The 17,297-nt window shown below is 43.9% G+C and overlaps 3 protein-coding genes across 6 annotated transcripts in view; 2 read left to right on the plus strand and 1 right to left on the minus strand.

Moving 5' to 3' along the window:
* Nucleotides 1-359: 359 nt before the first annotated feature.
* On the plus strand, nucleotides 360-15,167 carry LOC146760663 (uncharacterized). The gene is made up of 8 exons (XM_085548314.1): nucleotides 360-427; nucleotides 819-1,010; nucleotides 2,114-2,377; nucleotides 3,035-3,274; nucleotides 4,291-4,671; nucleotides 11,136-11,738; nucleotides 12,293-12,395; nucleotides 12,824-15,167. Exons 2-8 carry the CDS (start codon nucleotides 827-829, stop codon nucleotides 12,999-13,001), a joined length of 1,953 nt encoding a protein of 650 aa, XP_085404440.1. The 5' UTR covers nucleotides 360-427; nucleotides 819-826; the 3' UTR covers nucleotides 13,002-15,167.
* Nucleotides 7,361-10,784, plus strand: LOC146760664 (uncharacterized). Its single transcript, XM_085549832.1, has 3 exons — nucleotides 7,361-8,171; nucleotides 9,316-9,738; nucleotides 10,312-10,784. Exons 1-3 carry the CDS (start codon nucleotides 7,709-7,711, stop codon nucleotides 10,782-10,784), a joined length of 1,359 nt encoding a protein of 452 aa, XP_085405958.1. The 5' UTR covers nucleotides 7,361-7,708.
* Nucleotides 14,587-17,297, minus strand: part of AP2A2 (adaptor related protein complex 2 subunit alpha 2) — a 40,841-nt gene continuing 38,130 nt past the window's right edge. For all 4 annotated transcript variants that reach the window (XM_015863749.3, XM_015863747.2, XM_015863748.3 and 1 more), the window contains one exon: nucleotides 14,587-17,272. In XM_015863749.3, the coding sequence (XP_015719235.2) occupies nucleotides 17,195-17,272 (78 nt within the window). In that variant the 3' untranslated portion in view covers nucleotides 14,587-17,194. The remainder of the gene's footprint in view (nucleotides 17,273-17,297) is intronic.

Below are 17,297 nucleotides of genomic sequence, written 5' to 3' on the forward strand. Positions count from 1 at the left end.
TAGACAGACTCCAGCTGCAGAATTTGGACTTCCATGAAGATCTAGAATTTAAAAAAAACAAAAACAAAAAAACCCTCAATTACAGTTGTTTATTTCATTTAACAGAATTGTTACTTGTGAAACCAGAATATCAGCTGGTGACTTCATATACACACAAAAAAAAAACAAAACACACCATTTCCATTATCCCTGCAAAGTGAAGTGCCCTTAAGCTTACCTCTGAAATACATAGTAACAAGCATTTTCAGGATCATCACACTCATTAGCATAATCCTTTGAAAAGACTTGATTGTTCTTCCACTCTGAAATTTGTCTTATTTGGAATATTCTTAATGTGCTTCCAACTAAAAATCTGACCTGTTCTACTTTTATGTCACAGGAGATGAAAGCATTAGTACTACACCTGAAATTTCTTCACCTTCAACAGGTTAGTTTAAGCAGTTGATTGAACAAGTACTTACACACTGATGTATGTCCTAATCTGTGTTTCTGAGATAAGAAGTATCCTCTTTGCTTGATAGAATGGCATCACCAATTCTGAATGTGTAAGAGTTATTGGGGAAAAGGTACAGCGGTAGTTTTCTGAATAAAGCTTCTGCAAGAATTCCTATTCAACATATTCACTGCAAATAGCAATAAAGGAATAGATCAAGGAATTTTCTTAAGTATTTTATTTGAAATTGAGGCAGGAGCTATTTTCAGTTGTTACTATTGGTAGTAGTTTTTCATTCTATAAATAAGTTTTGATTTATATAGGAATATTTTAATAGATTATGAATAATTATTTCTTATCCTGATTTTGACTTTTTTCCTCTTAGTAACAGCAATGCAGCCTAAAGAAACAATCTCTACTGCAGTCACAATACCCACAGCTTCCCAGCCAACATCTCCAAGTGTTTATTCTGCATCTATTGTACCAACTGAGACCACAAAACCAACTGTAACCTCAAAAATCACAGTCCCAAGAACTTCATCATCATCACCTCTTGTCACAATAAAGTCAACAACTGGTAAGCTATTGTATTACTGTCTAAAACAAAATAAATCAAACACATTCTATATATAGTTGAACTATCATTCCACTAGGAAGGCATTACAAGCTACCTCAATATCCAAGCAAGACTGCAAATTTGAAAGTAGGTAAAGCAGGCTTCCAGACAGCAGTTTGTAAACCAGAAACATTCAGAATTATGGATGGAAAGTGTGTGGAAAGAGAAAGAGAAAGGATATAGATGTCTGGTTAGAAATGCAACTCAAATAAATTGTGTGACTCATCTGAGAAGATTAGAATTGAGCAGTGAGCCAGTTCAGCTGCAATTGGATTTATTAACTCAGTTTCAGCCTCCATTACACAGCTAGTTCAGTAACACAGTCATGTTCAAATAGCACCCAGTCTCAAAAAATCCGAATAATAATAATGTAAGCAGGCTTCAAGGCAAAATCTCAGAGGTATCAGTGCAGTGGCTACTATTCTAAGATCCTGCTCTCAGCAGAATGGCTTCTCCAGCACAAATTTCTTTCTGATTATATGATTTGTGGATACTCATAATGGCATGCAGCATTCCACCAACATGCACTCCAACAAAAAGCCATCCTGGGCCCAGGCTATCAATAAATAAATAAATAAATAAATAAAAAGGTAAAAAGAGATCCCACTTCCCAGAACAAGAACTGGGACAAGGAAGGTCCTACAGTATGATGTTATTTAGCTTTGTAATACAGATTATGGAAGGCTAATTCAGAAGATAAGGTTATCCAATTAAATTGTTATTTCAGCAAAGCCCATAGAGGCTTTTGCTAATAAGTGACAAAGCTAAATTTTAAAAATATTGTATGAAGAATGGCTATAGGAAATTGTAAGAAATAATAGAAAAAAATATATACAAAATGAGAAAAAAAGAAAGATATGAGCTAAGAGAAAACAAATACAGGTAGGAAAGGGTGCAGTCTAGATTATGAGAACATAAATCCAAACAAAATCACGCAAAACATTAAAATGATGCAGGGCAAAAACTAGGTCTTGTGAACATGGGTTGCTTTTTCATGTTTTGTCTATTTTAATTATTACAAAAATTGATTACTCACATGATATTCCTTGCCTTTACTCCAAAAGAACATACAACATCAATTTTTACTATGCCAAGCATGACCTCAACTGTAACTACACCTTCCATAACTACCTCAGCGAAAAGAACCATCTTCACTGAACCAGAATCTACACCTACTGCCTCAGCAACCGCTTCTTCAGAGACGGAACAAATAAAGTTCACCACACCACTCTTAGAGACTACTGTCAAAAAAGAAATGACAACCATCTCAGTACCTTATACTACATCCCAGATTGCAACTTTCAGGAAGCCTGAACTAACAACTGTAGGTAAGTGTAAAAGAATTAACAAAAACAGTCATTCTTACTAGATGTCTTAAAATTGCATATTAGTGAGAAAGGAAAATGATGACTGAAGAACTGTAATAAAAATGAAAACTGCATTGTCCTGCCATTGCAGCGAGCACTGGATATCTGAATAAAATCTTAAACATTTCTCTCAGAGGCCTTTCTTTACCCATTCACTTCCTCCAAGGAAGTAGAAGGCAAAATATCTCTGTGCTTTGAAGTGAGTTTTCAAAGACCTGCAAAAATACAGATGTTCATTCTCCTTAGACAACTTCTCCAAAAAAACATAAGTCCTGTCTATCATGAATGAAATGACACTCTGGGATGTCAACTGCTCTGTATGTCAACTGTAACAGCTTCTTCTATGGCTGTATACCTAGATTAGCAACTGACACCAGAGGCTGGGACAGCACACAGGGAGAAGTCTAAGAGTGATCTGAGATCTGTAATTGGCCTGTGATTCTGTTTCACTTACCTAGTTTTTCTTGGGATGTCCATGCCCAGCTTGGAGTGCCTTTAAGGGAGATGCACAAAACTGGAGAGCCTCTTCCCACATCTTCTACCTAGGATCTTTGTATTCCCTCCACCTTTCTTTCTTGTCCTACCACCTTCAATTCATTTGTGCCTTCCTCCCAGTAGCTGTAACCCATGAAAGACCAACCACAGCACACATTACACCACATCTCATCACACAGAAGACCACCCCTGTGACACTGGCCAGCAGCATCTCCAAGACCTCTGTCTCCACAGAGGCCAGCAGTCCAGAAGTTCCACTGACAAGATTATCTCCAAGCCCCAGCTCTTTACCTGCCACTTCAGCTGTATCTGTTTCTTCCCCCTCATCTCCATCCTCAACACGGCTGAGACCATCGCATCCAGGTAAGGCTCCCTTTTGCCCTGATCCATGCTGCTGCTTGCTCCTTCAGGCTCCCACCCTTCTCTTCTAAGTGTCACGTTTCACAGATTTCACTTTTGATATTCATTTTCTGTTCCTATTGCTCTTGCCATGGGATTCAAACTCAGGCAGTTACATAGCCCCTAATTAGATCCTTCTCCCTGCTTCAGGTGTTTGACTGGGGCACAGGGCTTTATCACCCTTCAGACTTGTCTGAGTTTCTGCCCAACAGCTAGCAGTTAACACACACAGGCCTTTCTCTTGTAGCGGTGCTGTAAGGATAGATAGTGGGGGGTAATAAAAGGCAGGAAGAGCAGAAGATTACAACTCTAGGATAGTTTTTGGTGAGAGAGAGAATACAAGTATGCTCTCCATATGAAGGATGCCTGGGTCCTGACAATTCCATGGCAAACAAGGGCCAACAAATGCTGTTTTCTTGCTACACAAAGAAACAAGAAGCAGATCCTGGGTGCACAATTATCACCAATGTAGGGGTGGGAAAGAAGATGCACAATCAAACTCTGGGGTACATTTCCCCCACATAGACCGATAGGGCTCTGTATGCGCAGGTCTTCATGGAGAGAGATAAGAGTCATTAATGTCTGTTCCATCATTAACCTGAGCTGTTCCAGGAACCCTTTCCAACATACTGTGAAACAGACATGATCCATACTCAACTAGCTTACTGGTAGTGTAAGCAGAGATACCTCTTCCCCTCTCAAAAATTCCAAGATGACCAGTCAGAAACAAACTGAAGAAGGGTGTCCTTCAAAATGAATAATAGCCTGCCATGATGGGGAGAAGGCTGGTGGGATGAGAAATTCTGTGCATCGTAAACTCATCATTCATTCTGATTTAAAGCAAAAGCTGTTGCTGGGTCCCAATATTGCAGTTCTCGTCCGTACACTTGTGCAGAGATTTTAACATAAGAAATACTCCCATCACTTGCCTTTAACATGTATAGTAATGAGACCAACCAACTTCTGATTTCCAATGGCAGCCTCCAAGACAACTGTGCCACCTCTCACCACAGAAAAGACTACTCCTGTCACATCATTCACCAGTACCTCCAAGACCTCTGTCTCCAGTGAAGCCAGCCCCACTACCAGCCCAGAAATCCCACTGACAACATCTCCTGCCCCCAGCAGCACCAGCCTACCGACTCCTGTCCCATCTACACTTTTTTCCACCTTGCCTCCAATCTCCATGCCGAAAACAATTTCTACAACATTGAGACCCAAGCCTTCTTCTCCAACAACCAGTGCTTCAACAGTGTTGCTGATACCTGCATCCTCCACAGCCAAAACCACCCTGCTGCCATCAACAGTATCTTCCCCTTACTCAACTGTATCCTCGACAGCACTGAGCACATCACATCCTGGTAAGTCTCCGTCTAGTTCTTCCCAATTCTACTCCTTCTCATTGCCTTCCCAGTACTTCCTTTTCATTTCTGATGTAGGGTATGCACCCCAAGGTTGCCATGCTTCAGGTGGCTTTCACTTTTTATGTACTCACTGTTTCTGGCACTGCTGCTATCAGAGAATGCCCTGCCTATGTTGGAGCAGGCAGACAGTGTCCTGTGCCAGCATATTGAATAGACACAGACACACGCAGAGAGTTTCCTCTTCCAGAGAGTGGCAGAGGGTGCTGAGATGATAGAAGGCAGCCCTGAGGCACTGTTCTTACCCCACCTTCCTGGGGGTGAAAGGGCAGGAGCCAATGGCCAATTCCTATCTCGCTCAGCAGGGGTCAGTGCAGCAAGACAGTACGTCAACACACATAGCCTCATAGCCTGGGATTCTGTCTGGGAAAAGCTTGCCACATTTTCCTTCACTTGTTACTCTTCAACATGCAGATAACTCGTACTTGCTTTCCAGCAACCTCCACCCACAAAAAGACAACTGTAGTGCAGGTGGTACTTTACATCTTAACAGAAAAACCACACCAACTATGTCTACCACCAGCACCTCCAAGACCACCATCTCAAGCAAAGCCAGCCCCACTATTTGCCATTCATTTCTGGTCTATAATGTACAGCAATTTGTTCTCACTCTCCCTTGCCCACTGATGGTGACGTTTTTGCTTGTAGTATTTCTGGTGTTTGTACTTGTTTGGATGGCGTGAGCAGCTGAGGGAAGGCTTAGCTACTAACAAGGGTAAAGTGACCACAGGCTGCCCTTCTCTAAGGCCCTCTCAGCATTCTGTCATCAGGGATTTTGGGGAATTCAGCTGGAGCACTGGTTTCTCCTTTGGAGCGTGCCATACCCAGCTCGATGTATGTAGGCAGCGCCCTCTGCCTGTGTCTTGGCTGAGACAGGCACATGCAGAGAGGGCTCCTCTTCCAGTGTGATACAGAGGGTAGTGAGGTGACAGAGGGCACACTTAAAGTGCTGTCTTTGACACAGTTTTCTAGATAGGAGGAGGATGGGGAGGAAAAGAACAGAAGGCACTGGCCCTTCCTTGGCTCTTGCTCAGTGAAATCTGCTGTGGCATGGTCTTATTTCACTGCCCACATACAACCCTTATGGCTTTTCTATAGGAACAGCCCATCTCCTTTGCCATTTTTTTCTTGCCCTGCCACTCTCAATTGAACTGTGCTTTCCTCCTGCAGCCTCCACATACAAAATGACAACTGTGCCACACATTATGCCGTCAGTCATCACGGAGAAGACTACTCCCACTGTGTCTGCCACCAGCACCTCTAAGACCTCCATCTCCAGCGAGGCCAGCTCCACCAGCAGCCCACAAGTCCCACTGACAACAACATCCCCTGCACCCAGGATCACCCTCAGCACTAGCTTAACATCTGCTGCTCCATCCACGCTCTTCTCCACACTGCTCCCATCTTCCACACCAAAGTTCACACCTACAACCCTAAGGCCCAAGCTGTCTTCTCTAACAACCAGTGCTACAACAGAGTTGTCTACACCTGCATCCTCCACATTTTCCACAGCCAAAACCAGCCTGCTGCCATCATCTGCATCTTCTCCCTTCTCAACCGTATCCTCAACAGTACCGAGCACATTTCTTCCTGGTACGTATTCCTCCTGCTCTTAATGCTGGTACGTTTGCTCTTCCCAGTTCTCACTCTTCATTCCTATCATTCATCACTCACCACTTTGTTTCCCTCCTTTGCTCGCTGATATTAGTACTTAGTCACTTTAGCCACACCTGGGATTTGTGGTGAGTTGCTGGGTCTGTGCTGTGATTCTGGTTGGGGAGGAACTTCTTCTCTTCCTTGGAGTGCATTATGTATGAGAGAACACCCTGCCTGTGTTGGAGCAGGCAGACAGTGCCCTGTGCCAGTCTCTTGAATGGACATAATACATACAGAGAGTTTCCTCTTCCAGGGAGAGGAGGAGTAAGCTGAGGTGCTGGAGGGCAGCTCTGAGGCACTGTTCTCATTTCACCCTACTGGTGGGGGAAAGGGAGAGGAGCCTGTGGCCAATTTCTGCCTCTTGTGCAGCCAGTGTCAGTGTAGCAAGATCCTACTTCACTGTCCTTCTGTATAGCCCAGGGCTTCTGTCTGGGAATAACCTACATCCTTTCTTTTCCCTTGTAATCCAACCAATACTTTCTTTCCATCAACCTTCATCCATGAAACAACCTCTGTGCTGCACATGGTGCCATATATCATCACAGAGAGGACCACTGCCATGCCTGCTACCCCCAGCATCTCCAAGACCTCCATCTCCAGCGAGGCCAGCCCCACCAGCAGCCCAGAAGTCCCACTGACAACAACATTCCCTGCTCCCAGCAGCACTCTCAGCACCAGGCTGCCATCTTCTGCCCCATCCACAGTCACTTTCTCTCCTCCAACCTCCACAATGAAGTCCACACCTACATTACTAAGCCTCAAGCCCTCTTCCCCACTGACTAGTGCTCAAATGGAGTCCCCCACACCTGCTTCCTCCACACTCTCCACAGTCAAAACCAGTCCACAGCTGTCATTAGCATCTTCCACCTTCTCATCTGTATCCTCCACAGCACTGAGAACATTGTATCCCAGTAAGTCTCCCTCCTGCTCTTCTCATTCTTCTGCCTTCTCTTCCCCATTTTCACCCTTCATTTCTCATCTGCAGTCAGTGGTGGTTACATTTTTGTAGGGTTTGTAGGGGATTGTTTGCTGTGCTTTGGGATATGATGGATTAAACGGCTGAGTGAACTCTTAGCAGCCAATTAGGGTCATGTAGACAGCGTCCTCTGCCTGTGTTTTGGCTGAGACAGGCACACACAGAGAGGCTCCTCTTCCAATGTGATACAGAGGGTAGTGAGGTGCCAGAGGGCACCCTTATAGTGCTGTCCTTGCTGCGCCTTCCTGGACAGGAGGAGGATGAAGAGGAAAAGGGCAGAAGCCAGTGGCCCTTTCCTGCTTCTTGCCCAGTGAGTCAGTGCAGCATGGTTCCACCTTCTTGCTCATGTGCCAGCTAGCATTGTTTCCCTTCCATTGTTACCCTTCAACTGACCTGTGCATTCTTCCTGCAGCCTCCACCCAGAAAATGACAGCTGTGCCACACACTTTGCTGCCAGTCACCACAGAGAAGACGACTCCCACTGCGTCTGCCACCAGCACCTCCACAACCTCTGTCTCCAGCGAGGCCAGCCCCACCAGCAGCCCAGTAGTTCCACTGAAAACGACATCCCCTGCCCCCAGCAGCGCTCTCAGCACAAGGCTGCCATCTGCTGCTCCATCCACACTCTCCTCCACACCAAAGCTCATGTCTACCACCCTGAGGCCTGAGCCCTCCTCCATGACAACCAGCGCTCCAACAGAGACACCTACACCTGCACCCTCCACAGCCAAAACCAGCCTGCTGTCATTGTCTCCATCTTCCTTCTCAACTCTGTCCTCAACAGCAAGGAGCACATCATATCCCACCAGTAAGTCTCCCACCTGCCCATCCCACTGCTCTGCCTGCTTGTCCCACCCTACATTCCTACTTCACAGCACAAACCATGCAGTTGTCACCATCTATGATTGTCACCCTTCTTACCTGCTGCTTTTTTCATTGTCACTCATGGGATATGTGTTGAAGTCCCAAGGACTGTCTTGATTCTTCCCATGCTCCTTGGATTGAGCTTTTCTTCCTTGGAGCCCAACTGGTGCTTTGCTTTAGCTTTTTGACCAAACAGCACTGATATTACAGTTATACATTAGATCTTTATGAAGTGTGCTGGCACATCATGAACAAGACTGTTTCTCTCTCGAGTATCTCTCTGGTCAAGGAGTGGGCAAGATGGTGAGAGTTACACAGCTTTCACAGCTGATGCCAGCTGTCCAATGAGATATTTCATGCCATACAAATTCATAGTCAGCAATAAGATCAGGGTTGAGATTTTTCAAAAGAGCCATTCCTCAAAGGCTGGTATAACCTCAGTGTGCTTGCTAAGAGGTGATGAACAGTTGTCTTTGCATCACTTAGACATTAGTTTCTATTGTACATTTTTCTATTCAGTTATTCCACTTCCTGTGTTTTGACACTTAAGTCTTTCCCTTCTTCTGCCTTTCCAGTTCTTTTCCCCCTTCTCATGAGGGAAACTGAGCCAGTGGCTCAGCAGGGTCCTAGAAATCATCCAGAGTCAACATGAGCTGCCATTCTTTTCTGCCCTCTCAGCACCTGCTGCCCTCCAGGTATTGGAGTTACTGTGATGGGGCACAGGTCTCACACTTGTAGTTTGCCCCTTGCACCACAAAACAGGAAGGCAGGACAATCTACCAGTGCCTTGGCTAGATAATGGGATGTGCAGAAAGGCTCCACTTATGGGGAAAAGCAGAGGGTGTTGAGGTGCTGGAGGGCTTCTACCTGGAACAACTTTCTTCTGTTCTTCTTGGGAGGAGCAGAATATGGAGAGAGAAAGGGCAGGAGCAACTGGCAAATTCCTGCCTCTCAACCAACAGAAGTCAGAGCAGCACAGGCTTACCCTTATTGCCCATTTTCCTGACCTGGAATTTCTGCCTGGAAACAGCCATTCCGCTTTTCCTTCACTGCTTATACTTCAACTGATTCCTCTGCTTTCTTTCTAGCAGCCACCCACAAAATGACAACTCCGCTGCACATGGTGCCATATATCACCACAGAGAAGACCACCCCCACCATGTCTTCTGTCAGTACCTCTAAGACCTCCATCTCCAGTGAAGCCAGCCCCACCAGCAGCCCAGAAATCCCACTGACAACATCCCCTGCCCTCAGCAGCACTCTCAGCACTAGGCTGCAAACTCCTGCCCCATCTACACTCTTATCCACCTCGCCCTCAACCTCTACTCCGAAGCTCACACCTACAACACTGAGGCTCAAGCCCTCTTCTTCCCTGACAACCAGTGCTCCAACAGAGTCACCTACACCTGCATCCTCCACATTTTCCACAGCCAAAACCAGCCTGCTGACATCATCTGCATCTTCTCCCTTCTCAACTGTATCTTCAACAGTACCGAGCACAACTCTTCCTGGTACGTATTCCTCCTGCTCTTCAAGCTGGTACGTTTGCTCTTCCCAGTTCTCACCCTTCATTCCTACCATTCAGCACTCACCACTTTGTTGCCCCCCTCCTTTTCCCGCTGATTTTAGTACTGTCACTCCTGGGATCTGTGTTGAGTTGCTGGGTCTGTGCTGTGATTCTGGTTGGGGAGGAAATTTTTCTCTTGCTTGGAGTACGTTATATATGAGAGAACACCCTGCCTGTGTTGTAGCAGGCAGACAGTGCCCTGTGCCAGTCTCTTGAATAGACATGGCACATACAGAGAGTTTCCTCTTCCAGGGAGAGGAGGAGTAAGCTGAGGTGCTGGAGGGCAGCCCTGAGGCACTGTTCTTACCCCATCTTCCTGTGGGAGAGGTACAGGATCTGGAGGGAAAGGGCAGAAACAACTGCCACATTCCTGCCTTTTGCCCAACTAGTCTATATGGCATAGTCCTACCTTATTGCCCCCTATCCCTAGCTCAGTGCTTCTGTCTGGGAACACCCAGCCTTCTTTGCCATTACTTGTTACTCCTCAACCTTCAGCTGACATCTGCTTTCTTTCCAGCAACCTCCACCCACAAAACAACAACTGTGCCGCACATGGTGCCATATATCATCACAGAGATGACCACCCCCACTGTGTCTTCCACCAGCACCTCCAAGACCTCCATCTCCAGTGAGGCCAGTCTCACCAGCAGCCCAGGATTCTCACTGACAACATCCCCTGCCCTCAGCAGCACTCTGAGCACCACATTGCCATCTGCTGCTCCGTCCACACACTCTACCTCACTTCTAACCTCCACACCAAAGCCCACACCTACGACCCTACAGCCCAAGCCTTCTTCTCCAACAACCAGTGCTCCAACAGAGTCACCTTCATCTGTCTTCTTGACAATCTCCACAGCCAAAACCAGCCCACTGCCATCATCTGCAGCTTTTCCCTTCTCAACTGTGTCTTCAACAGTACCGAGCACATTGCAACCCTGTAAGTCTGCACTTAGTCCCTCCTACTGCTCTGCCTGCTCTTCCCAGTACTAACCTTTGTTTCTTACCTTGCAGCACAAACAAGGTAGTGTTCACTCTCCCTGTTGTAATCACCTTCCATTCTTGTCATTGTCATTCCAGGGACATATGTTTGAGGTACTGGGACTATGCCCTGGTTAGAGTTGGGGTGGAACTTATTTTTCTCCTAGGAGCAGCTAGCCTGATGCTCTGCTTTGTGATCATTAGTGCTGGTAGTACAGCAGTGCTTTAGTTGTTTCTGAGGCATGCTCCATACATTATTGCCCACCTGCATGCCAAAAGGTTTCTCCATGAGAACAGCCCATCTCCTTTGCCATTTTTTTCTTGACCTGCCACTCTCAATTGAACTGTGCTTTCCTCCTGCAGCCTCCACACACAAAATGACAACTGTGCCACACATTATGCCGTCAGTCATCACGGAGAAGACTACTCCCACTGTGTCTGCCACCAGCACCTCTAAGACCTCCATCTCCACTGAGGCCAGCCCCACCAGCAGCCCAGAAGTCCCACTGACAACAACATTCCCTGCCCCCAGCAGCGCTCTCAGCACCAGGCTGCCATCTGCTGCCCCATCCACACTCTTCCATTCTTCATCCCTAACATCCACACCAGAGCCTACACTTACAACCCTCTCACCTTCCACATTTCTCTCTTCTGAGAGTGCTACATATTCAACCTCCACACACAACACCACGTTTTCTTTCACTCCCCCTGGTGAAACATTTTCAGTAGCATTCCCTACTGCTGTATCTGCCAAATCCTCTCCAGTTGTAATCCCAAGTCTATTACCTACCACAATTAAGTTTGCTCCCAGTATCACTACTGCTGCTTCCACAGAGATCCCATCCACTGAACAGACATCTATTCAAACGACGACATTAACCACCACTCACACCACATCATCTCTTTCTGTCACTTCTGGGCTTTCAACTTCCTTGTCTCCTGTTAGGCCATCAACAGTACCACAAGGTAAAGAATTTCCTTGCCATTTGCTGTACCATATTTTAGAGTTTAGTATTATTTTTTGCCTCGTGTGTGATTTTTTCTAAGATATTATATGTTCTTTGCTAATTCAGTTGCATACGCTGACTGTATCTTTTGGTTTGGAGCATTCTGCATTAATATAGAGAAGTTGTCTTGAAGTCTTAGTTTTTATGACAGCAGGCTTCCTGCAGTGCACTGATGTTTACATGGGGAGGGAGGAAGAGGGGGCAGTTATAAATGTTTTTATGTCTTAACTGCTGTTTGAGGACCCAGGGAGCAAAGAACTTTTCAATTTCAGCCAATTCCTGCATTCTCTTTTGGGTTAGTTTCGCACACAAAGGAAAACCTATCTGGAAAGTATATTTCAATCATACCATACTGCCTCCTTTACTCTCACTGTTCCTTTTCTACTATCTCATACCACTTTCAATGTTCATTTATGTCTCTGTGGTTTCATTGGTGGAATAGAGGTTTTTTAGACTTAATTTGCACTCTGTCATTAATATAAATATTTGCTGTCCTTTTTCAATGTTTGACAGAGCTTTGTAAAAAAGTGGAATATGAAGAACGCATAACGTACAAAGGCTGTTCCGCAAACGTCACTTTGAGCCGATGTGAAGGATTGTGTCCATCTTCAACCAAGTAAGAATACCAGAGTGTTTCTATAATATAAGCACACTATGGCTGTTTCTTCTTTAGCACCCAGGAGTAGTGATACTTGTCAGCTACCATGCTCTGTACAATTCAGTGAGAAAAAGATGTGTGTGATCTATGCCCAGCAATATCGTGTTGGGGTGCAAGACAACTAACTAGAAAGAGCCCCCATACAGAGCAACAGTGCACAGAGATCTAGAGTGCAAACAGGGAACATCTTCTCACTTAAACCCTAAACAAAGGGTGGCAATACTGCACCATTTGGGCTGGGTTTTTTAATTGCTATTGTTTAAGGTAACAAAAAATAGATAACAAAAACAAATACCAACTTTTCTTCCATTCACAGATATTCTTACCTTCATATCTTTTCCATGCTGTATGCAAGTCCTACCTGATTCTCCTTCTCTTCCAAACAGGTTGAATGTTGAGAATATGGTGGTCGACGCAGCATGCAGCTGTTGTAGACCATTTCAGCTCCACAAGGAGGAATTCCAACTACCATGTGAAGACCCAGATAACCCCAGCAAAAGGCTCACTAAGGAAATAATTGTGTTTGAGGGCTGCATTTGCAACTTTGACAGCTGCATACAATAGCCAGACCTTCAGAAAGCTTCAGATAGAGGTGTTGTTTTGTTTTTTTCACTTCTTATTTTAATTTTGTTAAACATTAATAATTAATTACAACCCACTACTTCCACGGCAGCTGCTCATTGCTGGGAGTTCCTTCTGTACTGATTGTATAATCAATGTTAGCCTTGCAGGGAGCTTCCTGAACAGCTACCTGGAGCATCAATTAAATTAACTGGATGGTGAATTATTCCTGATCTTGAGGGGAGGGGTGGGAAGAAAGAGTGGGCATGGTCTAGGAGCAAAGACTGTCAAAGATCATCTAAGCCTTGCTCAGGGCAATACTTAACTAGAGGCTGAATGCTGGCCTGTGCGATGTGCAATAACAAAAATCTGACTTTCAAATAAAGTAGAAGGAATTGGATTTGTTAAATCATTTCTCACTGTTTCAACATATTATTTTGACTGCAATCAGGCTGTTAGGTTTGCTACACTTGAACTAGGACCTGTGGATTAGCCCATTACTTCAAAAACCAGAAGAAGAGACAACCAAGGCAAGCCACCATCTTTCCTCTAACAGCAGGTGCAGCGCTTGTGCTCATCTTCTGGAGGCAGCTGCTGTCAGACTGCAAGGTGCTACCTGATCCCAAACCTCCATGGGAGGAGGTACTTCTGTGCATCCTTCACATGGGGCATTTCTCAGAATGTCACTAACACAGATATGCAGTGGCTTTTGGACAAAGGAGAAATTTTCAGGGTAATTGTCTGCTACATTTTGAAGCATCAAAACAGTTACCACACAATAAATCTAACAGGAAAAAGGCAGCTCACCCAAGCAATTTCCACTTGCTGCTAGTAGTTAATTTTTTTACTACTATTTGCAATTCAGACGAGAATGAGCCATATAGATTTTTAAGTGAGTTTTAGACAACTACTAAGAGCCTGAAGCAAAATACAAACATACAGAAAGGCTGAGTGAAGTATTTAACAGTTCAGGCACTTTCTTCTTTTACAGCCAAGTAACTTGTTCCAAATCCTGCCTGGGTGTAATGATAGATGTGTGCTTTGGTAGCTTCCTGCTTACCCCCTTGTTCAGGCACAGTAACAGGGAAAGCAATGTATGAGACACCATCTAAGTTGCTATTTATGCCTTGCAATGAAAGGAAACAAGGACAGAGCCACTGTTTTGAAACATCTGAAATCCAGAAAACAGTTATTTTGTAGTACTGTAGTGAGTTGCATCAACTTACTGTTACATGTACTGCTACTGCTTATATGCTCAGCCACTGTCAAATATACTAATGCTTAGGAAGAAAGATTCAATGTCAAGTTTTTACAGTAGAGTGTTTATAACATGACCAAAAACAAAGAAACAAAACAAACAAATGCAAATAAAAAGCCCCAACAAAAAGACACCGCACGGAAAACCCAGACACAGATCCACAGGCCAAGTGAGATTGAACCAGAACAATCCTCCAGAAGTTTGTAGGAAACGATTTAACATCCCACACCAGTTGCTGTTCCAAAACATTACATTCGGAATATAACAGCCATGCTGGGCAATTTTCCTTCACATTCCCACCTCCCCCCCAGACAAAAAAGGACAGTCTGATTACCGTTCTAATCATTTATTTAATCTTAATATGTTCTTCTGATGAATATAGTCTAATATATAGTCTTCTATATGAAAATTCTCCACTTAATTTGACAGAACTTTGTTTTATACAAATAAGACAATCACCATAAATGTTACATACTGGAGTGTAGGTCAAGAATGAACAAATGCTACCTGTTTTGCTATTCAGTTATTTTCACACGTCAATGCCTGAAAATACTGTACTTGAAAACAATAACACTGTTTACTGCAGAAATTACTTTGTCTGCTTGAAAGGATACATCACTTTGGTAAGTTAACCATCATTCACGAGAAAAAAACAAAACAAAACAAAAAACAAAAGAAAAAAAAAAATCAAGTATTTACCCTTAATTTGTTCACTGTTCTGCTCATGGCTTCACTGAGCTGACATCTAATACAAAACGTGAACAATCATAAGCTTAATACAGTCACCACTGAAAAGACGCTTTCCCTTTCCCCCCTCCTACCCATATTTTTAATGCACATTTTTAGCACAGCTGGAACCAAAGCTAAGTGAACTAGTATAGTACAGCGTGTCTTGAGATGTCCTTTAACAAGGGCACAGAACATATCCAGAGAAACAGATGTACAATAGGAATCGGGGGAAAAAAAATGAAAGAAGCTCCTCCCTGTCTCTGCTAAGACTCCCTTAGTTCAGCACAACGCATTTTTAACACAGTAGCCAACAACATGGTGAAGACAACAGGATTAGTAAAGATCACACAGCCTCCAAAGGGCAAAGTACAAGGTAGTTTGGTAGCACTTGGCCAATTACCAACTCGACTGCAGGAAATGCTTATGAAGATTTTTCAAAAGATAACATCTGTGATCAGAGAGCCTTCATTAGATGCTCAAGAAAGGGCACACAAGGGTCAACAGTTCAAGAGAACTTTTCCAGAAAGACAAGTTTTATAGACAACTTCACAGCCAATAAATTCCATATTTATTGAGCACTTCTGGGAAAAAAAAGCCCCACAAAACATCACAATCGCACTCCCCACACTCAAACCATTGCTCCTCAGTTCTCTGGTACTCAGTCATAAGCCTTCAACCAAACCAAACTCATCGCCTAGTTCCATCTTTTAACTCTAAGCACCGATAGAAAGCAAACCACAGTCACTCAAGTAGAATCCTTTTCCCTCCGGTGTGCAAAGCAGTGTTCTCATTTTCATCACCATCCCTATTACCCAAAGCCTTTCTTACAACGGTATATTTGGCTATATGAGTTGTGAAACAACAGTGCTAAGCTTCCTCCAAGTAAGAGAATGTTGATCTGAGGTTCACTCCTCACATCAGCAGCAGCCTGTCCTCTCGGTTCACCCTGACCTGCAGTACTGCTCACTGACAACTGCCCACAGTTCCTAACCCCTACTTCTCCTGCTTTAACAGCCTTTGGTGCTTTTCCAGACTTGAACAACATGAGCCAAACTTCAGCCCACTTTGTTGTGCAGGTAGTTTGCTCATGTGGAACAAGCTGTAGTGGCTTTGGTTGCAAAAGCCCCTGTATAAGCTGAACACACTCAGCCTTTCTATTCCCAATCTCAACACAAGTCTTCCACACCGTGTTGGATATTTTTACCACCAATAACAGACCAGAAACTGTACAGATACCAGTTATTCAGCCTCTCAAGATTTAGCATTGTACATTGGAGGAAAATAGTTTAAATTAAATATTTGTCTACAAAGTGCATGCCTTAGCCTTCAAGTGCCCACTCATCCCTCTGCTCCTTTTATACAATACCACACTATTGAGAACCCATAATCTCTGCAGTTAGCTATATCAGGACTGCTACTTGCAAAATCTAAAGGATAGTGGAAGAAAACAAACAGAATAGTTGACTTAACAAACATGTACTCATTCACTACCTACCAGAGAAGCTCGCCCCATTATTTGAGATAAGCAGAAGGATTAAGAATAGCTTTTGTGCTCAATTCACTTTCCAAAGACCAAAAAAAAAAAACCCAAAACAGTTAAGATGCACAGAATTAGATGATTAATATTTTATGACACCGAATCTGTAGCATTTCTCAAATAGAACAAAAACTGGGGACAGCCAACATAAGCATTCACATAAATCAGGTTCAAACACACCTTGGAATCTGCCCTTCCCACACAGTACAACCCTTGAATCAATGTTTAACTTCACACTGATGCTATATTAATGTCTGAATCGACCCTACTGAGCATCAACACATTTTTTCTTCAGCTCAGAGCAGAGAGAGTACCTGTTAAAGGCACTAAGGCAGAATGTTACTAGCCATTGCCAGTTGAAAACCGAGCTTACTACATCGAAGTCAATTTTCCCTTTAACAAGTTTAAAAGTGGGACCTCTGCAATAAAAGAAAGACAAAGACAGCCCACCCACGCTTTGTGTAACATACTAAAAGCCATTTCAATGTAAAAAATCACTTCTCTGTACTGTATGTTTCACACTCACAATTCCAAACAAGGGGCAAGTCCTATTAAGGCAGGGAGCTGGTATTGGTTAACATTGCAGTACTCAGACAGTGATGTACAAGACATTTATTTGCAGTATGATGACAATGATATAAATGGAAAAACAAAAAACTGTCATGGTTAGTATTAAAACTGTTCTGACAGCAATTCACATAACCTCTGAGATACAGCTTCTTTACTTGTTCGTAGTGTGAGTCTATACATCTGAAAAAGAACACAAATATGTATT

This window comes from Coturnix japonica, chromosome 5 (genome assembly GCF_054131305.1).
Source record: "Coturnix japonica strain WE chromosome 5, WE-NBRP24, whole genome shotgun sequence".
Classification (NCBI taxonomy): domain Eukaryota; kingdom Metazoa; phylum Chordata; class Aves; order Galliformes; family Phasianidae; genus Coturnix; species Coturnix japonica.

Excerpts from the sequence above, each read along its gene's own strand:
- LOC146760663 (XM_085548314.1), top strand. The coding sequence starts at position 827 with ATGCAGCCTAAAGAAACAATCTCTACTGCAGTCACAATACCCACAGCT. Across the intron at positions 2,378-3,034 it reads GCCTGAACTAACAACTGTAG|CTGTAACCCATGAAAGACCA; the intron begins GTAAGTGTAAAA and ends TCCTCCCAGTAG. Across the intron at positions 3,275-4,290 it reads GCTGAGACCATCGCATCCAG|CCTCCAAGACAACTGTGCCA; the intron begins GTAAGGCTCCCT and ends TTCCAATGGCAG.
- LOC146760664 (XM_085549832.1), top strand. The coding sequence starts at position 7,709 with ATGTGCCAGCTAGCATTGTTTCCCTTCCATTGTTACCCTTCAACTGAC. Across the intron at positions 8,172-9,315 it reads GAGCACATCATATCCCACCA|CAGCCACCCACAAAATGACA; the intron begins GTAAGTCTCCCA and ends CTTTCTTTCTAG. Across the intron at positions 9,739-10,311 it reads ACCGAGCACAACTCTTCCTG|CAACCTCCACCCACAAAACA; the intron begins GTACGTATTCCT and ends CTTTCTTTCCAG.